The sequence below is a fragment of the Gambusia affinis genome, linkage group LG05 (assembly GCF_019740435.1).
Source record: "Gambusia affinis linkage group LG05, SWU_Gaff_1.0, whole genome shotgun sequence".
Lineage (NCBI taxonomy): Eukaryota > Metazoa > Chordata > Actinopteri > Cyprinodontiformes > Poeciliidae > Gambusia > Gambusia affinis.
The window spans coordinates 15177539-15202218 of NC_057872.1; the positions used below are offsets into that span (position 1 = coordinate 15177539).

The window sequence follows — 24680 nt, forward strand, 5'->3', positions numbered from 1 at the left end:
ATGAAAAAGAACTTTTGAAGGCATCATCAGTGACATAAATTGTAAATAAAGAGCATAACAACGGGAAACATTAAGAAAATAAGCATTTACTTACATAAAATACTGGATAATGCATCAGCTCAGTAATCAGCAGTCCAGTATACCAAATTATTAACAGTACAAACATAGTACAGTTAACTAAAACCTAATTAAGTCAAATTCTCAGGAAAGCTGTTTGTGGAAGATACACTGCAAATGCCAGGAATAATGACAACAGTCATGACTTACTTTTAAGGTAAATTAACTATGCATATGTTAAGGTGACAATCAATCTGGACATCACCCCAACTCAAACTTCAAGAGCTGCAGTCTCTTTAATTTTTAAATAGCCATTTGGCCCACTATCTTATTCATAAGAAGGAGTGAACTCGGTTAATATAACAAGTAAACTAAAAGAAAAATGCATTGAGTTTGGCATTAATGGATATAACTCAATACATTTCAAATGACATTGTTTATAAAAAAAAATATAAATTCGCCAACCACTTCTGGACATGATTGGTATTACACTTCAAGGCACTGTCCCACCTTTAGATTTTGAGAATTAAATGACAGTTTCATTTCAGCATAATTGTCACAGTTTTGAACATAAACTCTACTGAGACCTGTTTTATACAAAAAACAAAATCAATTATCATATCTAGGCTTTCCTTTTTTAGTCCCATGTGATAACAATCCTTCATTTTCCATATCAAAGATATTTCAGTCATTCAGATGTCCTCTTCTCTTATATAAATCACATCCTTGTCCTGTTTAGGAAACTATTTTTTAAAGGGGTTACCATAAATATAGAGTCCAGTGTATGAAAACTCACCAGTTTATAATTTGGGTAAAGGTTGCAGCTCAAAGTAGACATTTTAGGCTGTTCTCATCAACAACAACAGAGCAGAAATACTATAAGACATAAGAACAGAGAATAAAACTGCATGCAAAGCAAATCTCTTGTGGCAATCAAAGGCATCAAGATGACCATTGTCAACATCGAACATGCAGTAACAACATAACCGGCAGGCATTTGCAAACAAAGATATACTCGACATACAAATAAAACAGAAGAATTATTTTACTTAAGCATCACATTTTCCTGTCTTCATGTTTTGAAGAAAATTTAAAGGTGAAACAAAAGCAGTCAATGCAATTTTGAGTCATAGATATACAGAAAATGTATGCTGAAAGGCAAGAATGATCACATGCAACTCTGTGAACCAGCTGGCTGTCAAAGAACAACACTGTAAGATCATGCAGGCAAAGATTTTTTTTTAATTAAAGCAATAAAGCCTAGCTATGACATTAATGAACATGATCATGGTTCAGTCTACATTTATGACAGGATTTACAGTGCCCTCCACACTTGCTGACATACCCTGGTAAAGATTCATAAAAATAATCAAATCAAAGTAATCTTTTTGAGTCATTGCATTAATCATAGAGTGGGATCATACTGCATTGACAACAATGTGGTATGTTCCTCTTCCAAGCTCCCTGGAAACCTTGTTAGCAAGCATGGCATGGTGAAATCATTAAAGCCCAGGGTGTTTTAAATAAACATCCAGTTGCCTTTACCAATAAACTGAAATTGGGTCATCACTGCATCTTTTAGCGGATTAAATATACAAACCATATGACCAAATGAACATCCAAAAGGTCAACTTGTGGGGTGAGGAGACGAGAAGAGAAGACAGCATCAGAAAGGACTGGGGACTCGCGATGATCTAGAGAGACTGTAGTGTGGACAGTATAGGGTAAAAAATTATTGTGGTATATTTGATGGTACAAAAACAAATTATATTAAATTGAAATGTTTAAACTTGAACATGGGGAGTTTTGTAGTCAATATTGTATTTTTCCTAAACATCCTGTGTTAATTTATGCTGCTGCACTGAAAGATCCATGTCTTTCAAAACCTCTTTACCAGGGATGCAGACTGGTGTGCAGTTTGCTTTGTCTGACAATTCACAGTGATTTCTTGATGATTTTAAAGGCATCCCCAAACATTTTTGATCAGGAGAGAGTTTCTACAAAACATGCAAGTTCAGTACTCTTCTTAGCAAAGTGATGAAATTCCTTCTTTTGTATGAACATTGCCCTTTAAATAGATTTATGACCTCATGGGGTTCGTCCCATTGTTCCTGAGGTTAACACAGTGACGCTGCAGCAGGTTCTGCTGATGGAATCTGCATTTTATTTCACCCTATTAGTTCAGGGGGATGCTTGTGTTAGAAGATATTAGAAAACGTCAAGTTATTTATCACAACAACCTCTCTGCCTTACTTCTTTCCAGGGAGTGTTTTGTTGTTTCCTGTGTCATGACAGGTCTCTTTGTTTGCTCTGCACCTCAAAACCTCTCGGCAATCAGATTTTGACCCAAACTCTGTATTTTTAATCAGGGCAGTTTTCCCTCCTTTCTCTAGTAGCTCGTTGGTTTCTGCGTCGTCACTGAACTCAGTATTCTGACCCGGGTCAGTATTCTGGCTGGAGACTGAGGCTCTTCTTGTCTGTTGATCGGACAAGCAGATTTCCTGCCACTTCTCTCTGTTCCCATTTATTCCATCCACCATCGGCTTTAACTTCCTGTTCAACTTCAGCAGTGCCTGAGAGACACCAAACAGTCGAGGTTATCTACAGATTTGCATATGTTTTTATTCATGCACTTACATTTTAAAATGAAGCCTTCGTTGTTTTTATTGACCGTAAATGTCTTGAGCTTACAAAATGAAAAATTTTGTAAGCTCAAAATGATGGAGAACAACATAATGTAGAAGTGTGAAAAGGAAGGCAAGGGATTCCTGGTTTTAACGATTTGCTACAAATAAAAATTTAAAAGAAAAAACTTGAAAATAAAATACTTAGAAACTGCCAAAGACCCATCCACCAAAAGACAGAGACAAAGATACAATGTAAATTTTTAGATCAAAGCGTGGTTATGTGTTGCAGTGGCCTACCCAAAGCCCAGACCACCTGAGACTTGAAAATTACTATGTCCAGATGCTGCACCATCATATCTGGATGACATGATGGGAACCTTTCAGTTGAATCTTTCAGTTTCTGGGTGTGCAAAGCTGGTAGAGACCAACCATGAGAGAATTGAGCTATAACTGCAGTGAATGGTGGTTCTAAAATGAATAGACTCAAAAGAGCTGAATACACACGCTTTAATCATTTTATACGGAAACGATTAAATGTGAAAAACACTTCACCATTAGCCACTACTTTGTGTCGACTATCCTTATGAAAAGCCAATGTAATACTTAATATTTATAACATATAAATATTAAAGCCCTCTCAATGTGTAGCTTTAGTTGTGGCTGACCTACCTGATAAAGTGGCTTGCAGATCCCATCAATCCATTCAAGCTGTAAGGCAGGTAGTTCATCTTTGCGGTTACGGTCAAAGATGGCCTGTAGGGGAGCAACAACTCTCTGTCACCCACAACCAGAACTCTGGTCAGAACCAATTTCTCCTGAATATTTTGTTACTCAGAACATCAGAGTGACAGGAAAGACTTTGAAATATTTCACACTCACTGCTGGTGTTAGCTTCAGCTCCGACCGCTCCCTGTCGCCTTGTTCAAAGAACTCGCTCGTTACCAACTCGGCAACCTGCAGACACCAGTGGAAACAATCATTATTTTACTCATGCATTATGCAACGTTTGAGGATTTAAGCCTACTGAAGGGTGCATATTTACATTTACTATAAAATGATTCATCTTTTTTGTTGCTGTATGGTGTTTGTTGTTGTCTGTTGTTGTGCTACTCTTAGGAAAGAAATTAGATTCACAACAACTGATCCAAAAACGTAAAGCTGCTGGTATCCCAGTGTGACTGTTCACAGGTTTTTACATAAACATGAACTGAGAGGATACTCATTAAAGAGGTTAAATAAGGATTCAACGAGCTTCATGTTTGGAAGAATCAAGGTTAGACCTTTAGGTTTGTGCATGAATTCAAATTCAAACTATAATCACAACTTTATTGTGAATATAGTCGTTTTTCTCCTTTAATTTCTGAAATTAGGTTTAGTGGTCTCTTTTTACAGTGTTTTTTATGTATACACGCATCCCTTCTTTATTAGATTTTGTCCTACTTTTGGACTTTTGTTGTTAGGTTAAATCAGTGTCAAACTGGAGGTATAAACAAGGACCAGGCTGGAAGCTTATTTAGGATTCGCCAGTAAATCCAACACTTCTCCGTGTCTGACCAACAGTAAGCAGATTAGCATGCTAAGTGGATTAGAGAAATAACTGGGCTGTGGCACCATCCCAGCAAACTCAACTAACCTAATGGGAGTTTATTAAGAAGTTTTAGGTTTTCCCCAGGACTTGGAAGAAAAGGTAAAGAAATAAAAATATTTCTTTTTTTTTAATTGCCTCTGCTCAGTAAGGATTTTGTCGACAGCTTAAATTTACCTCCCCCTTAAAGCATAAGTCTTTCATGAGAACTCCTTTTAAATACATACATAAACTAAACATACATAATTGCATTTTTTTTATTGTCCAGATCACAATTAGAAAATAACACATCCCAGCATGCACAGGCGACTCAAACCTGTTTTGATACCTCCCATGGACGAGTGACAGCACCCAAATCACATGCAGTCATCAGCATGGATCTGTTGATTAGGCAGGAATCAGAGACAAAATACATTTTTATCTCAGTTGTGTTTTTTTTTTTTTACAGCTTTATCTTTATTTATTACAAATGCAGAAACCTGAGGACTTCTCTGTGTTCTTCCACGGCCCAGCTGAATTCTCCTGACAAAACATGCTCAAAGAACTTAGTTCTGCGCCTTTTTAAATGAAAGAGACGGTCAAAAGAGAGACAAATCATAATGAGAGATACAAGAAATATGGATATAAGTTATACAATGTGTGCTTTATAATAAGACAATGTTAAGTATAGAAAACACAAATCCAATCTGTCCATAAATATTTAAATCTAGGTGCAAAGAGGATCAGCTCTGAGAAGGCCACTTACTCAAAGTGCAAGGTAAGGTCTGTGGAGAGAATCGCCTGTTTCAATAGTTGCATCATGTTGCTGTACTCTTTAGAGCTGAGGTTGGCAAAGATATTGTGTCCCTGCAAAACAAAACACAGTTGCAAGCAGCGGTGGATTTGTACAACTGGCAAAAAATATTCCCGTTAAATTTGGAGCATCGGTAAAGTCATCGCTCACTGTCAATTGAAGCCCCAATTTGCAATTTAATTAGCAATGCCTATGGGCTTTCTCTGTCCATGGCTAAAATAAATCAATGCAGAATACAGCTGGTGATCAAACTGATCCGCCCCTGAGACAAAGCGCAGTGGTTACTGGTGTTGCCTGTCAGCAGTTTGTGTACAACGCTGTTCCTTAGGAGAAACTGTGCAAGAGGGACTTTCAGCACGCCCAGTTGTCTCAATACATTTCTGATAAATAGCCAGAGACACAGCAAGAGAATATAATTGCTTTTCTTTGGCATATTGTCATAATCTTGGAGTGTTGGGATTTTCTTTTTTTTTTCCTGTTCACATTTTCCTTGTTGTTTATTTATTTCCAACATAGATCTCACTATACATCAGTTCATTCCTTTCCATTTAGTTTATTCCTGTTGTTTTTCCTTTTCCTTTTACAATTTTCCAAGATTACTGTTTTCATTCTCCTCAGCTTCCATTAATTGTTGCAGCGTTCCAGTTTCCTCGCAAGCTGAAACTCACAGCTGGGTTTCACGTCAGACCCCAGGTAGCAGCATTTCAGGTAAGAAGTTGGGATTTTCAACATGGCGGCACCAATAAGCAATGTTCGCTGTACCTCTTACAAACATCATATTAAGCTTTCCTTCAGCCTGCCTGGTCTGTCTTCTCTCACAGCTGCACCCTGTCCTCATTCAGCCACCTGCCACTTATTACTCATCAAGCACCCCAGTATTTGTTTCTATCACTGCTAGATTCTCTTGTCACCTCATGGTTCCCTGCCTTTTGCATATCTACCAGATCCCAGTCATGTATCCCTTTGTGTCTGCATGTAAGTTACGTGTTTATCAAAGTTCCTTCATTTTCCCCAACGACACTCAACTAGACAGATATATTAAGACTTTTAGTTGTCAAGCATCAGATGATTGGCATATTTATCTGTTAAACTGATTAACTCATCCAAAGCGAGAAACCTTTCTTATAATGGTAGATTTTTTTTCTTATATTTATGGCAGGAACTTTTATAGGAATACTGTAATACAGCTCATGATAAAACTGTTAGCTATCACTACATCTGTCCAGCAGGATATCCAAGCTGTTCGACCTCGCATTATCTGAAATATTTAGTTTGAGGTGTAGAGTATTGTTTTTACAACAGTATGCTTTGGCTTAAGCCATGTAGAAACTCAGGTGCAAGAAAATTTTATTCCCACACAAACATTTTGTTAAATTTCAACATTATCTGTATCCATGCGCATGCTGCTACAACAATTTTTATCTTAATTGTAGTTGCTTTGTATCAGTTTTTATTTGGTTGTAGTATAGTGTTGATCCTGGTAAAAGATAATTATATATTTTTTTTCAACACTACTGTGTGTTGGTCTGTTACATAAAATCCCACTAAATGCATTAAAGTTTGTTGATGCTATTTAGCAAAATAAGCATTGTTTTGGGAGTGTGATTTTCTTTTGCAAATCACTGTATAAAGGTTTCTTCTTCTTGGTTATGGCCTGTACGTTTTATGAAAATGGTGCAAGACTTTCAGTTATATTCTTGTCAATGATAATAAAACCTTACTTCATAAGCTGTAGTCGACAGGATGTTTCCATTATATCTCTTTCTGCTTATCTTTCAAAATTAGGTTGCATAATTTTGCTGACACTGTTCATTTTAGTCTAAAATAAACCAGTTTCATCTTCCAAACTGGCATTTGAATGTATTATCATTGGCTTTTTTTTATTATTTTACAGCCTGGATACCAACTTTTACACAATATACAAGCAGGTAGACTGTGATATGCATAAATGAATATACAAGCTCTGACTCAAAATGCGATATTAAATTTTTTTTGTTGTTGTTCCACATTGTACAAGGGAAAAATACAGCACAATGTCTGCAATGAAAGGATGGTTGTGTTTTCTTCTCAGGAAGCTTTTATGCAGTCATGTCAGAGCTCTGTGGAGATCAAAGCTGCTTTAATCAACCCTAAAGGTGGGAATTTATGTTTTATCAAAATGTTTCACTCAAATATCTTAGTATGAAATGGACAGAAATATACAGAAAGAGAGGAGCAACCGGTATGTGATTTGCTTTACAACTGATTTACATAACTAATGTCACCTGTGTCTAAAGATCCCAGTGAGGGATCTAATCAATATATTCTGCCTGACCTCGCTCTGCAGGATCATGACAGCATGGTTGAAGTGATGATGCTCCAGGGTTGCTGACGTCCCATAGAGCAGGGCCAAAGCAGAACCGGTCCTGGAGGAATAACGGGTCAGTGGTTCAGTCACTCGTGAGGAACACATTCATAGCTGTGTAGGTTTATGTAACTCACTTGGCTTGAAATGCATTGTTTGTGCCTCGATGGTCCAAGTCGTGGCACAAGCAGCCGACCATCAGGGCCAGAATCTCCGCATCTGACAGCACATCCTGGAAAGTGGCGGTCTGCATAAAAGTCATTGACTGTGAGTGAAGTTTAAGAACTATTCAGTTTAATCAGTCTTAGTTATATTAGCATGTTGGTATTTTATAACATCTTTAAAAAGCTGAAATCATTTTGTCTAAAAACTTACTGTGATCATGACAAACATGCACTGTGACACATTGAAGGCATGCCTCCAGTTGTGATAAGCCACAGTTCGATAGTTCTTCCTCACTGTGAGCAGCCAGCGACACAAAACCTACAAGGAGAGAAACAATCGTGTCATACGTTCATGTATTTTAAAACACAAAATATTCAGAAAAAGAGACATCTTGCAGGGAATGCTGTCTCACTTCATAGTCAATTTTAAACTTTTGAACCACACCGAGTTCCAGAAACATCCTGAGTGACGCAGTGATCATCGCGTCATTGTCCAGCGAAAAATCATTGAAGTGGAACTCATCGATGCCCAGCTCACCGCTCAGGGGAATCTTTGCAGCCTTCACAGGACAAGGGACAGAGCTGTCAGTCAAACGTTTCCAGAGAACAGTACACACAATGTATTAATTAGAGTTTTAACTGGCAGGTTTTTGGCTCTCTGTACTCAAACTGAATTTATAAATTTATTGAAAGGATTTAGTTTATGAGTTACCTTCAGTCTGTCAACTTCTACTTTGGAGCAGGTAGCATGGTAAGACAACATCTGAAACAACAGACATTTCACCAAGACTGGCGTTACAGAAGACTGGTGCAAATTCTAATACCACCCAACTGTTTTCATCAATACAGATTACAGTAAATATTTTTCCACTAATCTTCCGACTGCCCTACTTATCTCCTTATGTCCTAATCAGATCGGCACATTTCAATTTTCGTCACATTCTTTTGTGAACGAAGTGTAAAATGCCTCCACCTGGTAATTAAAGAGACAGCACTGAATGATCCAGCAGTGTGTTGTCTTTGGTACCCGTTAAGCAGAGAGGGTGATGTATTTATTGTGAATTATTGAGAGCAGCTGAAACATTTATTGAGGAGAAGGAGAACCATGTTTTTCTGAGGATAATGTGACTGCTCAGGTGAGTTACTGGACAATGGAGCAGGACTGGCTGAGAGATGCTAATAAATGTTAACAGCCTCTGTGGCAGTACCACACTTATTTAGAACCACACTATATAAAAAGAAAATACATTTTGATAGTTAAGAAATTTGATGAGTATGTAACAAGGTAATCTAGCTGCAAAGTAAAGGTTTAAACGAGATGAAGAATGAAACATATTTATAGATTTTGCATGGTTTTGCTTTTTGTCACTTACTATTTCAGATTGAATAAATTTCACAGTTAGACAAGAATTACTTGAGTAGAACCATGAATACCTGTGATAACCTTTTTTTTTTTCAACGTCACTAGCCGATGGAAGAAATGGTTATCTTAGTTGTAGAATCAAATATAGAATCTGTCTGACATTAAACAGACAGATTTGAAAGATCTCATTAAGCAATCCCAAAACTGAAACAAAAGAAGGCTGTAAGAAGGCAATATTAAATGGAGCAGGATTTGTAGTTGTATTATGGTGAGTGGGGAAAAAAAGAAGACTGGATCAATTAATTTGCTCACATCCAGTGCTACAGACTGCTTGGCCCATGTCTTTTTAACTTGATTGTACATCATGGTATTGTTGATTCCAAGTCCACAGAATATCACAAATGCCTGCAAAAGAAAAAGAGAAATTAAATATTAATACCTTAAGAAATAAAAGTAACACACAAACAAAAGACTTAAGTATTAGTGTTTAAACTGACCTCAAACAGTCTCTGATCTGCATCATCAAATGTCTTCCTGTCGAGGCGGTTCAGGATTTGTGCAACCCCTTAGCAAAGTACACATCGATCCTTAAGAGCAGCAAAAGCAGAGTTTTCAAAAATATAAAAAAATCTGGTTCAACCTACCGATTATCTGGTGAGTTCTATTCCAGATCGGGACGCATAGCACAGACCTGATGTGAAAACCCGAAGCCTGATCTGCCTTGAAATACAGAAAACGGAATAATTTCAGAATCCTTTTCAAGCCGATTCAAACACGGCTCCACATTTTTAATGGGTTTTAAACAGAAGTTTCCAACTGGAGGTGCTAAAAATGTAAAACTTTGTCCAAACCTCAGCATCAAAGCGTGGATCCTGACAAACGTCGCTGATGTTAACAGGCAGCCCTGTGGAAGCAACCAGCTCAGCAATGCTGTTGTTGATGAGCCAGTCAGAGCAGGATAACTTCTCCATGCTGATTTAGCGAATTAAGAGAAAAAAGAAGGAAGAACGACCATGACTATTTAAAGTTGGGATTTTCATGGGTTGTCCCTATTTACAAATTAGTTGACTTCTGAACACCATTGTTTGCATTGGATTTTCTTTAGGCGTATCAGAGGGAAAAGAGCTGAATGCAAATGCAAACAAACGTTCCAATAAAATAGACAAAATTTTATGATTATACAGTATTTTTAAAATGTTCATAATTTGGGAATAGTCAAGGAGTATGAATACTTTAATTTGCCAGTGCTCATTATGCATCCCTGCTCGTTCACCTGATGTCTCTGTCCATGTTGCACAAAGGAGACATCAGTTCAAATGTCTTGGAGAACTTCACCACCTACAGAGAAAGCACTAATCAGTACACATCTGCTCGGGAACAAAGTTATGAAGCATTTTACACAATTTACTTCAGAAGTTAAAATAAATATTGAAGAGGAGAGCATCTAGAAGAGGTAAGAAGAATTGGCAGAATCCACTAAACAGGAGTCTCACGGGTGAGTCGATATCCTCTAGGAGAAGTACAGAGCAGCGTTCACACTGCAGCAACGTCAGCGCTCTCTGCATGATCTTCCTGACAATCTTCTCCAGGTCGGTCTGCTCCTCAAACAGGTCATTGACCACCTCCAACAAGGCCTGTGGCGACAGCAACCACATCCAGCTCTTTACTCCCCGAAGAAAGATCTGGCAAGCTCTGATAATCTAACTCCTTAAAACTTCTCACCCTGCTCCGTTCATATTCCTTGCGAGACTCCGAAAACAGCTTTGCATTGGAAATCGATATTCCACAGAATGGCAGATACATTTGCAGCACCTAAGAAAAGGAGCAGTACAAGTAGTGAAAGACGTTTATGCCTCATTTCTGTGATAATTTAAACTGGTTGAGAGGAGCAGAATGTGGCGGCGTCAGTGGAAAGCCAGGATGGAATCAGCTTTATCTCAGCACAAATATGGTTCCTTCTTAATGAAGTATTGATTTAGAGTCTTTAGCCCTTCAATGTCTTCATGTGCAGGTGTTGTGTTTATCTGTGCTACCCATCTATCCGTCCTACCTTGTGGTAATGCGCATGCGCACATCAATGCTATGTCCCATACTCAGCAGATTTCTAATAAATACCTACTACCTGTTGAAGTTTTGTTTCATGTGTTTTATTTCGTCGCAGAGAACTATAAGCTTTACTTAATTTATTTTATACCTGGCTTTCATTAAGCTTCTGTATTACTTCATGTTTTTTACATTACATGAGAGCATCTTGTGAATATAATTACGGCTTTAGTTTGCCGTCTGTAATGTTGTTCTATAATAATTTAGTTTAATTACACTTTTTTTATTATTAAACTTTTCTAAATAGATGTTGGTAGCGATGCTATGTGGGATTGAAGCTGTGTAATAGCGGTGTAATATTAGTGTATAATAATCATATTGTATCATTTCAGGAACACAATGACTTGAGCAGTTCGGTGGACACATTGTGGCTGCGCTGCGTCTGATAAAGTCTGCCATACAACGGATTAATGCGCAAAAAAAGAGTTGCGTTGATCTGTATTTGTAGATGCCTGTTTAATTCCAATAATAACCTGTTTCCCTGATACTGTTTTATTCTTACAAACACCTCTGTACTTTAAATATTTTCAACAGGTAGGATATTCTAGTAAAAGGATTAGTGCATACGTCTGTAGCTTTTCATTTTAAACGGGTAGAATATTCCGATAAAGGAATTGATCTTGTGGTTTCATGTAGGCTATATAAATTGTTCCAATGCTAAACTCAGCTTCTACTTCAGTCCCGTCACTCAAATAATGTTGCCCAACGTATTTAACATTAACTCAACCCGCTGTAGTTTTGTGTTTAACATGACGGTAGCACTTTTGGACGCGTAGCACTGACAGACGTAGCTATCTATTCGTGCTACAAAATCTGACGTGGTAGCACTGATAGTCAGAACCGGCGGATCGAGAATGCTTCCCTGCTTTTTGTCAATGAAAGTTGGTTATGAGAATTAATTGTGGTAATCTTTCATATTCACGTTTAAAAGTACTATTTTTATAAAAGCCTAAATGACGAGAAAAAAATAATAATAATTTGAGTCTAAAGTTGATCAATTTGATTGCAGAAAACGGTATTCTGCCACCTAGTGGACACACAACTGTGACTGAACATCAAATGCTTCAGCATTTCTTTATCTGGTATTAATTTTCTTGTTGACTTTTTCAGTTGTTTTATAAAACAAGTATACTATGGGCTTTAGCTGAAATAACAGGAAACTAAGAAAAAAGCAAGGTAAACATTAATAATTGCTAAGCAGCAAACTGGGAGACGGAGAAAAACATGTGTGAGCTGTAAAAAGATATAACGCATTTGTTTTCTACAAACCAATTTTATCTTAATTACTAAGGGAACAATTCCGAATAGAAAAACAGAAACTATGTTTCCTCAATGTGTGCTTATTGCGCTACTGGACACATTTAACGCTCCACGCTTGAGTAAAAGGTTGACCTTTTCTCTTATTTTTCCTGGTATTTTGCTTCAGAGGGAACAATTTGCTCCTCTCTGAAGCCATTAAGACGATTTAGAGTACAAACACTTCAGCTGCACATTCACGCTCTCTAAAATGCACTTAGAAGCACAAACCACAAAAGAGATTTTACAAATGACAAATTGCCTCCGCATTTGTTTTCTCCAGCACAATAGAGCTTCACCTTTTCATCGTCCTCTGTAAAAGGGGTGCCCATTGGATTTTTGTTAATAGCTTGCACAACACCAATGACGTCTCCATCACTGTTGCAGATGGCCATGCAGAGGATGGTCTGAGTCTTGTAGCCGGTTAACTTGTCAATCTCGTCGCTGAAGCGGTGGTCCTGGAATGGGGGGGGGGTTATGCAAAGAAACATTACACATCTATCAGCTCTCACAAAGTCCCTCATCTAAAACAAACATTGCAGAATTTTTATTTCCAGCTCTGCAAGAAGCAAATGTTTTCATGTCAAAGTTAACATTAACCTTTGCCGGGGCGCATGAATGCAGGAATATTCTGCAGGGGGGGGATCAAGATCATCATGTTGCCTCGGCAGGTCCAGCAGCCCAGGGCCATGAGATAATGATGCTGCACACACGGCAAGATCTGGCCAGGGAGAAGCTCATACAATTTTCTGCCGTTTCCTCAATGAAAACTTTAATGGGGATTTGTTTGCAAAAGAAAGTAACTGCTCCAAGGAGTTTCATTCTCATTCACCACGAGATGTGCAATGTCTTGCAAAAATGTCCATGCCTTTTGAACTGATCAACCATAGATCTTATTGTATTTAAGTGGAATTTTATGTGCTAAACGCATTTCACATTTTTAATAAATAAAAATATGGAAAGTGTCACATGCATTTGTATTCCACCCAAAGGTGAGTTCAAACTTGTTGAATCATCTATTCAACTGCAAGCCCTTTGCTACGTTTCTATCAACTTTGCTCATCTGGAAACTTTTTTGTCTGTTCTTTACAAAATAGTTTAAGCTTCATCAGAGTGCATGAAGACAACTGTGAATATAAGGTATAGCGTTGCTTTTTTTTTCCCTCAAGATTTTCCTGCTTTTAAACTGTTAAAATTAAATTATCTCCACAGCATACTGCTGCCTTTGCCTTGTGTCAACATGGTAAATCTTTAGTGCTGTGGCTGTACTGTCTTTGCACCGAAATTGGTATGTTGTGCTTATTTACTGTTGCAAAATAACCTTGACAGAACAGCTAGATTTAGGTGACTAAATTCCCCACACATGGACAATTTTTACTATTGTACTACCACATTTTTTAGATTAGTCTTTGCAAAAAAAAAAAAAAAAAAGAAAGAAAAGAAATATGTATAATTTTTCTTCCATTTCAAAGTTATCTGCTAAGCTACTTTGTGTTGGTTAACTGCATCAAACACTAAACAGGGATAAATAAGAACATTTAAAAAAAAAAAACAGATTTAAACTGTAGGTCTGAAGGAGCAAATTTTTATGAGTTGTGTTGTTCATTGTGATTTCTGTCTTAAAAACATTCAACCATGCTGTATATGGGACGTCAGGGCATTGTGGTCTTGCCAATTGAGATGTGAACATAGCAATTTTATGTTTCTTTTGCGCCATGTTTTATATTTACATTTCTACTCAGGTTTGAGGAAAAATGAATGAATACAAATTCTAAAAAAAAAACAACTTTATTTTTATTTTTATTTTCTCTTTCTTTGTTAGCGAGAGTTGCATCCACTCTGACTGGATGCAACTTCACACATCCAGTCAGAGTTAAATTGATGGATGTACATAAAAAGCATTGGTCTCTTTGAGTTTGTTATACTATCGATTGAGGTGAAATGTGGCAGAAGGTGCATCAATTTGTGAAGCCTGATACAATGGTACATTTATCTTCAATAATTAGGGGCTAGGGCTTCTGTCAGGGTCGGCCTGAGGCAGAAGCAAACTAAGCAGCTGTTTAGGGACCGGGGGCTGCTAGGGGGCCTCATAAGTAGAACTGATGTTTTAAATATTTTTTTAGTAATGATTTCTATGTGGTTACATTAACAAAAACACACAAATTCATTATAAAGTTGTGATTTTTTTTTTTTTTTTTTTTTTTTTTTTTTTTTTTTACAATTTCTGACCTTTACCTCGTATGCATTAGAGATGTTGACGGTCTCTCCATGCTCTGCCACATAGCCAATTATTCCTTTTCCCCACGGCACTTGCACTTCATTGGAGTTCAGAGTGCTGGATGAGGGTCTAACCGTGGTGCCTGAGTGCACGTCAAAGAACTTTGACACCAGCGTCCTCTTGTGAGCGGGTCCCTCCACGAGAAAGAGCGAGCACCTGTCCGCATCCACCAAGATGCACACGTTGATCAGGATTTTATAGCTCAGGTTCGTCAGGTCCAGTTCGTTGGAGATGTCCTTCACCAGCTCCAGGAAGAACTCCCTCTCGTTGGTCTCTTTGAGTCTGTATTTGTAGTCGATGGCGCTGGACGCGTACTGGGGGACGTTAACTCTGGACTCCAGCAGTGCGCTCAGGATGTGCGCGGTGGTCGGAGGTAGCGAGCTGGCTTTGCGCAGGAGCGCACGGCGCCTCATGCTCGACTGGGACTCGTACTCGCTCAGGCTCACATGCTCGTCGTATGTGCGGTGCGCGGTTGTGGCTTTGGAGCGGGCGAAGTTTCGCCGCAGCTCCATGTGAGACGACCTGCGCCGGAGTCCATCGGCGCTGCTTGGCCAGAGCGGGTCCGTGGCGACGGCGGCGGCGCGCCTCTCCTCGGATGCGGACACTTTGGACGGCTGGTGCTCCTTCAGCCACCTGCTCACCTGATCGCATTTGGCTCTCCGAACCAGATACTCCTCGAACAGATCCGGGTGGCTGTCCAAAAACGCCTCTACATCCGTGAAGTCGAAGGCCGTCATGATGACAACAGAAAGAAAGCGTGCAAAAGTAGAAGACGTTTTGAGCGGGTAAAGAAACGCGACGGATACAGCCAAGAAACTGTACTCATCCATTCATTCCTAGCGTCGTCTAATCCAACCTCCCAAACTCTCTCCTAAAATACCAACGGTGGTCAAACACATTCATTTTGCTGAGACCGTCCTGGGGCACTGCTGAGAAACATCTGTCAGTCAAAGCCTGAGTTGTGTCTGTGGTGGATTCCAGTGGAGTCAATGTGCAGAGGTGTAGAAAAATGCGGTGTCTATATATTATTCCTAGAAAATGCAGAGCAGCGCTTCTCTCTCTCTCTCCTCATTGTGTTTCGAGAGAGAAAGAGAGAGAGCAGCAGAGCTTAAACTATGGCTGTAATTTTTCAGATAGATTGACAAGAAATCAATAAGCAACTTCACATATCCAGTCAGAGTTAAATTGATGGATGTACATAAAAAGCATAATTATTTGTTAGAATGTCCTATTCAAAGTCCAAACATAAATTTGATGATTCCTTAGTTCTATTTCTAGAGCCAGACAGAGAACACTTTCCAAGATCTATCAGCAGGACACCAGTTTTGACGTTAACAAATTATGTGTGCATGATTGTGGGGAATATACCAGAGAAAATGTGAGATTTGTCATGTTTGAGATTTGATTTGTTGCATTTGCCATGGCAAATATGTGATCTCCCTTCAAGTTGTGGATCTGTGATAGGCAGACTTACAACAAAACCACACCTCCTGCTGCAGTTTGGCTCTCTACACCACAATCTTGGAAACATACACAAACAAATGCCAAATTTCTGATTAGAAAAATCCTGTGATGTCACGTTTGAAAACCACACATGAAAACCATGTATCACACAAATGTTCACATGTTTCATAATGAAAGAAGGCACATGTGGATTTGGAACATGTGTATCACATATTTCCATGTTTACAGATGGACCACTTTAGACAGCCTCACAATGTAACATCGAACACAAGAACAAAATATATGTGAGAAATTAGAACCGATGGGTTTTTTTGTCGGGGAGGTACAAAAATTAATAAAAAATTAAAACCACAACAAAGAATATTGTTGGCTTAGATAGATAGATAGATAGATAGATAGATAGATAGATAGATAGATAGATAGATAGATAGATAGATAGATAGATAGATAGATAGATAGATAGATAGATAGATAGATAGATAGATAGATAGATAGATAGATAGATAGATAGATAGATAGATAGATAGATAGATAGATAGATAGATAGATAGATAGATAGACAGATAGATAGATAGATAGATAGATAGATAGATAGATAGATAGATAGATAGATAGATAGATAGAGAGGCTGTACACTGTCTTCTTTTGCCTTATGTACAGCCCTGAATAACTCAAGGGCGCTTAGCTTCCTTGGGTAATGTAACTGCATAACTTTAAAATAAATATGAGAACATCGATGCTTGCAGCTTGAAAAACATTGCTTTCATGGGTTTGATTGGCCTGGGAAAAAAAAAAATCATTTCAAATATTTAGTAGAAGCAAAAGGAATGAGTGTTTAACCTTGGAGCTACACACAGACATTCATACGAACACCTACGCATCCTCTGTACCTCTGTGATATTGGATAGTTTTTTTTTCTTCCCTTTAAAAAAAAACTGAAATTAAAATGAATAATAATACAAGAAACATTTTTCAGAGCTGTGAGCTTTGAGGTCCAAGTTCACATGTTGTGCTTTCATTCCTTCTCTGGCATAAAAGAAACGTCAGAAACGTCTGCAAAACTGCTTTTAGGAGGCCTGCAGTCCACTGACAAGGCAGGAAGGAACAGTCAGCTAGGGCTTGATGCCAACAGCGTCCCTAACAGTGAAAGGATAATGTTTGGAAATAATTTTCACGCAAAGAAAATCCTTCTGAGGGATTATTTTCTTGTTGTTGTTCAAACCAAGTTTCTGAGAGGAATCTGTTGTAAAGAATGTTTTTTGGGCTGATTGCAAGAAAGGTTGAGGGATCCTTTACTTACTTTTGTGTTCTGCTGCCATTTTTTCTATTTATCCTGTGCTAACATTCAAATGGATTTGCTTTATAACAAATGCAAGAATTTAAGAGGTACAACAAATCTCGGGCTACAGGTGTAGATAGAAATTTTAAAGTAGCTTAAAGGTTGATTAATTTTAAGAAATTATTTCCGTCAATTAAGTGAATGACAAATGTTACAGGTATAACTTAAGTTTTTTTTCTATTAAATAAAGAAGTCATCTCTGTAAAAGGACTTTTTTATATTTCTTTTCATATTTGTAGATCTGTAACATGTCACACAAAGCACAAAATGAAGTGATATATATATTTTACAGCTTTGCAACTGTTGTTAACTTTACAAGTTAGCTGTCTGATTAGGTTCAATTTCTCTGTGTTTTAAATGTTGTTAGGGTGAACACCAGCTTCCTTCTGCACAACGACTTAATTTTGGGGAAATCACTGCAAGCTTTGCAGCATTTGTAAAACCACAGCATGAACTGTAATCCGTACAGCGGCGGCTCTACTGAGGCAGAGCGAGGTAATTGGTTACTGGACTTAAGCTTATGGGCTCCTTGATAGGGCTTGGGCGTGTTGCAAAGACTTTAGACAAGGTCTCCTGAGAATCCCAATTAAAAAGCAGAATGCAGAATATGGGTTTTGTAAGACTAAGAAAGGAGACGAGCTCTGGTGCTTTGGAAAGCAGGCTGTGCCTTGTCAAGAAAGCGAGAGAGAGAGAAAGAGAGAGAGAGATGCACTGATTTTACGTGTCAGTAGAGTTTTCAGGTTTTTTCTCATTATTTAATGAGAAAAGACTTGAAAGTGGTGTTTTGCTAATTTTAGAGGATCTAAAATACATGTTTTGTCATCTGAAACTGGATTTTTTTTCTTTCTTTGTGCAAATTCTACAAAATCTCAAAAATGAAGCATTCCACTACGCATACATTAAAGACACTGCCAACACAAATGGACCAAACTATTTTTTATGTATTAAAATACCCCTACTGTTGACTATTTAGTATTTGGGTACAGCAGAGTTAATGGGGTTTTTTTTATTATTATTTTACTTTAGTAGATTAAAAGGTACAACAATGATATAGGTGTTTGTTTTAGTTGATGTCTAAAATAGGGTTTGCATTTTTACTTAATTCTCATAATTTGAGCTATTTAATTGAAATTTTAAACAAAGTTATAAACATTTTTCTGAAAAAAAAAAATAACTATTCTATATTTTTTAAATTTAGGGTTCAATTAAGGGCTTTATCAGACCAGCATTCATGCCTGAATTGAGTCTGCAGTAACTACTTTATGTTAAAAGCAAGAAAGAAAGTTCAGACAGACTGACAGAATAGCTCAGAGCTCAACATCAGTCCAAAAAAAACAAGAAGTTTAGCATGATAAACTGTTTTGAGAACACGTCATTTCTACTGACAGGGCTTTTAATTATATTTTGGCTTTCAGTGAGCCACAGAGGAGGTCTCTGCCTCAGCCTCTTCTATGTTGCCTGGGAATTGGGGCTCTGAAACGTGACTCCTGAAACTCAACACCAGCTTGGATCTGGTGTCAGTGTCTGGTTGGAGCCAGCTACATTTTCATTCCGCTTTATGTTTAGTTGTATGAGTGCACCAAGCTGTGAACATGTAATATTATCACATCCACACTTGATGAGTAGAAGACAGACATCCTGGGCAGTGATTGCCCACTGCTACAAAAGCAGGAGCTTGGTATAGGAAGCATCCACACAACCTGATCCCTGAATTACAGTGACTAAAATCGAAGTTTGTACTGCAAATTTTACTTCCTTCCTTCAAAACTGAGAAATTGTGAGATATTCGAGTTCATAGAAGAAGACATTTGTGCTAACAGTCTGTGTGGTTGGATTGGGTGTCAGCCAGGTTTTAGCCTATTGTTTACTGCCGCACTCTCTTTCCAGGTGGCACAGAAATTTAAACCCACCTCTGGTTACAAGCAAAGAGGATGAAGTCCGGTCCAGTCCAGATCAGTCTAACTCAGCTTTCAGACTCATTTTGGAGAAGACATCTAAGACAGGAGGATTAAAAAAAACTTTTAAGAAGTACAACTTTCTGGCAGGTGAGCGAATATGGCTGCATCTTATTTTTTATATTTTTTTGTTGAGCTTAACAGTCATTAATATCTAAAGTAAACCCACTTTTGTTGTTCTCCTTTTATGGTTTGAGTCCCAAAATGCATATATTTCTAACTCTTAGAACTATATGCCTTTGATTCATTGCGAGTTAACCTTTCTCTTCAGCTCCCACATGGAGCCAAAGTCTTCTGCTGATTTCAGTGGAGTTCCTGCCTGGGGGTATGGAGGAACGATACCTGCGTAGGTTTGGGTTTGATCAACATGGGAAGACACTAACAGAATCACTGACCGCTGTGGCATATTGATTTTCTGTGGTTTTATTTTTGCAGACACGTCAGCACTCAACCGTGCCACACCAGCACTGTCAGAAAAAAAAGCAACGTTCGCCTCAATGACCAACTGTGAGTTGTCCTTCAGTTGTCATGGACAAAGTGTAAAATTTTGATGAATACAATGGAGTTTCTGATGATGTAAAAAAAAAAAAATGGTTGTATTTTTTTTTTTTTCCAGCGTACCAAAACCAACTGATGTAAATTTATTGTGAGTATATTTTATCTAGAAAGAAGTGCTTGAGTTCTACACTTCTTCTCGTACATTTTTCTAGGTAAACTGTGTATTTACTCTTGATTATTTATTCTTTTATAGCGAGAGAATGATAAAGACTACTACGCTGAAAGAGCATCCTTATTCATCGCACATTTCTCGGTTTGCCATGTTCCCCTCGTTCCTCTCCCCGGATGACCCGGAGAGGGGAGTCAGAGCGGCTTCACAGAGTTTCAAAAACCCTCTTATTCCAAACAAACCTCCTGACGTCACTTTGCTCAGCAAAACTATAGGTGAGATATTATTGTTATACATTCATCCTGCAGAAGAATATATAATTTTTTTTTATACATGCACTGGTGAATCTGTCATAATCTGTATGTGCTTTAGTTTCCCCCTGATCATTCCTGGGTCATTTATTATTGTTGTTTTTCTGGAGTTTAATGTTTGGCTTTTTCTAATTAGATTCATTTTATTAGTTCAGCTACCTCAATGTTAATTGATCTACTTCGCTCAGGATTCTCCCCTAGCTGCCCTGCATCCCAGTGATAAGACTCAACTGGTTTCAATGTCACACTTCAGTCTCCTCAGTTTTTAAGCCTCTTGTTTTTTTTGTTTGTTTGTTTTTTCTTTGCTGGTTTCCATCTCTTCCATATACTCTAGTTCCTTGTCTCACTTTTGCCTTTTGTCCAGCTCTGAGTTTTGTTATAATTTAAGATTAAATAGTAGAAACTCACTAAGTTACTCACATTGTCAAACACCAACCTTGACAAGTTAATGAAAACTTAGACATGGTTTAAAGATGATCAGACAACTGCAACAAGCAGATCAAGTGAAAATTTAAGATATCTAAAATCCTGTGCTTTTTCACAGGATTTTAGATGTAAAACAATGAAAAAAAAAAAAGATATCTTACATTTTTTTGTAAAAAAAATAATTGAAACTATTTACGAGCGAGGGTTACATTAGGACACCCCAACGTAGTCCAACATGAAATGGTTAAAATCACATACAGGTGATTTGAAGAAGTGCTGAAACTTGCTGAAACTTCAGACATTTCTTAGTTTGTGCTTCTGACTGTGAAATTATGAGAACATCATGTAGAGGCACCTGCAGTCGTTGAATAGACAGGTGCCTCCTTGCTGACTGTGCTACCTGTTAATTCATTTCATCCCACTCTGTCTACGGCCACAGGAGGTCCATACCGACATGAAATCTTGGAAAACCCCATTAAATCTAGGAAAACTGACGTTTCATGGAAAGGAGAAAATGGATTTTTGGATGTGAGCATTTAACACATGCAATATTTTTGCTCAATAATAATAGCAAATGTAAAGAAGTCAAGACTTACCCTCCATCATTTTACACCAGCATTCAAAACCGGCAAAAGGGAAGAAACAGATTTTCTACCCAGCTCCTCCGAAAACAATACTGCCCAACCCAAAACTCCGACACTGGGATCTGTCATTATCAGAGCGCACAAGCAACATTCTGAGAAACCTGGAGAGGAAACTCTGGATCACGTCTTACCAGATGGACTTTACTGGTGAGAAGCCAGAAGGATTTTCATTAGAAATCTGGATATGCATCAACACAGATTTGAATTGGATCATTTTCTAAAGCTTCAAATGACCAAGTGATTTAAACGTTCCAGGATCAGGGCCTGCAAACCCTTTAAATACAGATGATTTTAAGGAGAAAATAAGTTCTCTTACTGGGATTAATTCACACTCCGCACCTCTGGTAAACCACATTTAACAATTTTTCAGTCACATATAAAACTGAATTTTGATGCTTTTTTTTTTTTTTTCTTACAGAGAGAATCGTCCTGTCCTGTGTTTGTTCCATCAAAACCCAAAGGAGGACGTAGACGAAGACTGCAGACAAAACAGAGTGACAGTCCCAATTTTGCTGGTCTCCAAATGTCAAATGTAAATCAAAGCACTGCTCCATCTTACATATACCAAAACCAGCCCCAAGAGCTTATGGCTAATTATAGCAAAGCGACAGATATGAGCCAAATGGGTCACAGTCAATCAGAGTCCAAAACTGGCTTAATAGATGTGCAGCATACTGATCCATCTCTGGAGATCTTACAGCAAAGGGCTGTTGATCATGGCAGAGAAAGGGAAAACCGCAAAATTCGATTCAACGAAAGTCTAATGCAAGAATCTGAATCAAAAAGCAGCAAAGGTGCTACCGTTCACCTCTCAAATACACAACAATTTAACCTGAGCAGAGAGTCTTCTTTCCAACGAGAGGCAAAAGTGAAGACAGAGACAAACTCAATGGAGGAGCTGCAAAAAGAAGATCCACAAATCAAAAAGCAGCCTCTCAGAGTTGGAAATCCACTCAGGTCTGAATTACACGATGCATTATCAAATAAAGAGGATAAGAAGACAAATGGCAGTGAGCTGCTAAGCTCTCTTCCTAATGTCTCAATCCTGCCGCGGCGTTCTGTCTTTTTGGGTATTCCTACAAACAGCTTTGAGACTGCAGGTAGGACAGGCACAAACCTCACCCTTCTAGACCTCCAAAACTCATTCAGTAAGTCAGAGGCACATCAAAGATTCAACAACTCCATCACACATGCTGCTGTGGACCTGAGGGACAATGTAGTCACAGGGAAAAGACACAACTTTTATGGGATTAACTGCAACCATATCCATGGGTGAATATGAACTTTGACTTTCCAGCTAAATAATGTTTTCAAATGGACTTCAACTGCCAGCAACTCACTCAGTCACAAAATTTTTTGTGAGTCAAACGCTTGTTGCAACCTCTATTATTAGTAATTATACATGGTTGTTCTGAATGTGTATAGTAAAAGACAGACTTTCATTACAACATCTGGAAATTAGATGTGTGAAAAAAGCAGCTGCACTAAGTGCAATATTAGTTGTCCTTTACAACTGCCTTTAAATACCGTGAACATTTTATCACCAGGCAACAAGCTTTGCAAAACTACAGCCTTTTGTATTTGAAAAACTGTCTTGTCTATGACTCGATCATTTTGACACAGAAATATTTTTGATCTAATTTGTTTCTTAATAATATAACCTTGACTTTATGCCCTGCTGGGTGGCACAACCTTTGCCTAATGTCACTTTTTAATGATACTTTGAAAAAAGCTTCTTTTTTTTGCAGTTTTTTTGTGTGTAGTTTTTGTGTAGATGGGTCTATTTTTCTATCACCACTGACAAGTTTCAGATTTGATCTTTGATGTCTGGTCACTAATTAATCACTGAGCATTTTACAGAACATCTGTACTTATACTGAGATCAAATAACACACAGTTGAACCCTACACAGGGTTGGTTCTAAGTTAAGAAATAAAAACAAGTGTTGTTTTTCTTGTACTTCACAAATGTGCACATTTTTGTGCTGCTTTGTCAAATGAAATTGGAAATAAATAAATTCAAGTTTGAGAGTGTAACATGCCAAACTCTGCAAGAGTTCTGGGTGCAACCCTAAAGCCCTAAATAAAATCCCTGCACTTTTTTCTATACGAATCCTCACAGAATGTTTCTTCTTTCAGTGTCTGCACTCACACTGAATGTTGGAAAATCTCCAAGTCCATTAAGATGAACAGATGTCTTCGTGGTTCCAACAAATAGCCCTTTAACAGGGATGAAAAGAAATAAATGAACAAGATTACTTTTTTTCTAAGTCAAACCGAGTGGACCACAGAGAGCTGTTCTGTGCTACATTCCTCTGTAATGAAATTCAGCTCTTTGAGCTACAGATTACAGGTGCAGCAACCTTCAAACTCGTTCTAAAAAATGTGTGAGAAGCAAAAATGTGCTCCTTTGCTCTTAATCTGTTGCAGCCAAGCAGACTCACGTAAAAGGCTTTTATGTATGTTTTTCTATAGCAGACAGTCCTTGAGAATCAAAGCCTGCAGCTAGGAGTGATAGAGAAATGTCCCTTATTATTTTCATAAAGACTTCTAGAAGATATACAACAGAATTCGAAGCAAAATGAACATGTTTTGATAATGACTGCAAGCAGGTCTGGTTATAAAGCCTCTACTGAAGCCCCGTCTTGCTGAATTGTCTTGGTATATCTACATATACATCAAGAAAAACGAAATGAAATATAACACACATTCTTGAAATAAATCTGTGGTGTGTTTGTTTGAATTTTCTTTTAAAAATAAAACTAGATTTGTAATTAAGATTTTTTTGTTCATCAGACAGCCCAACCATTCACTTTCTGAATGGTTGGTTTGCTTATAATTTTAATCTTGGCGTTTGTAATTTCTGGATGGTTGCAAATTGTTCATTTATCCAGCAGGTGGCAGCACAGTATAACCTCCAGCTGCTGCTGCAATTCTGAAATAGTTAGGGTCAGCTAGTTTGGTTTAACATAATGTTTGACAAAATTAAACAAATAGACAAGTAAATTGTAGTAGTAGTAGTAGTAGTAGTAGTAGCATCATTGTAGCATGATTTTTTCGTATAACTCTATTCAGTATGAAATGACAAGCAAGATGACGAGTAAAATAATTTAGCTTGATTTTTTTCTTTCTTTCTTACTTTCAGCTGTTTGAGTGTTGGTGGGGGTCTCCTTCACTAAACGTCACGGAAAAGATGCTGTCAAAGAAGCAGATCCCGCCCCCTTGGAGAAGAGTAGGAGCTGAAGGCTTGATTTTAATTGGAGCT

At 37.9% G+C, this 24680-nt stretch overlaps 2 protein-coding genes across 4 annotated transcripts; one reads left to right on the forward strand and one right to left on the reverse strand.

Moving 5' to 3' along the window:
* pde11al (phosphodiesterase 11a, like) lies at positions 1 to 24638 on the reverse strand. Of its 3 annotated transcripts, XM_044117621.1 has the most exons (22): positions 24555 to 24638; positions 19324 to 19407; positions 12632 to 12790; positions 10656 to 10745; positions 10427 to 10567; positions 10207 to 10271; positions 9785 to 9905; positions 9578 to 9653; positions 9431 to 9498; positions 9246 to 9338; positions 8283 to 8333; positions 7984 to 8130; positions 7782 to 7889; positions 7544 to 7653; positions 7377 to 7467; positions 5015 to 5115; positions 4749 to 4826; positions 4586 to 4649; positions 3564 to 3638; positions 3354 to 3437; positions 2311 to 2630; positions 1 to 1760 (listed from the first exon to the last, which is right to left on the reverse strand). In XM_044117621.1, exons 3-22 carry the CDS (start codon positions 12725 to 12727, stop codon positions 1724 to 1726), a joined length of 2016 nt encoding a protein of 671 aa, XP_043973556.1. In that variant the 5' UTR covers positions 12728 to 12790; positions 19324 to 19407; positions 24555 to 24638; the 3' UTR covers positions 1 to 1723. The 3 variants fall into 3 exon arrangements, with proteins under 3 accessions (XP_043973556.1, XP_043973557.1, XP_043973555.1); XM_044117622.1 differs by lacking the exon at positions 19324 to 19407 and having other exon boundaries at positions 24555 to 24630; XM_044117620.1 differs by lacking the exons at positions 19324 to 19407; positions 24555 to 24638 and adding an exon at positions 14568 to 16384.
* On the forward strand, positions 19411 to 22779 carry LOC122831446 (uncharacterized protein C7orf31 homolog). The gene is made up of 9 exons (XM_044117627.1): positions 19411 to 19458; positions 19640 to 19714; positions 19804 to 19875; positions 19985 to 20014; positions 20120 to 20310; positions 21212 to 21300; positions 21389 to 21563; positions 21672 to 21760; positions 21835 to 22779. Exons 2-9 carry the CDS (start codon positions 19647 to 19649, stop codon positions 22690 to 22692), a joined length of 1572 nt encoding a protein of 523 aa, XP_043973562.1. The 5' UTR covers positions 19411 to 19458; positions 19640 to 19646; the 3' UTR covers positions 22693 to 22779.
* Positions 24639 to 24680: the final 42 nt, after the last annotated feature.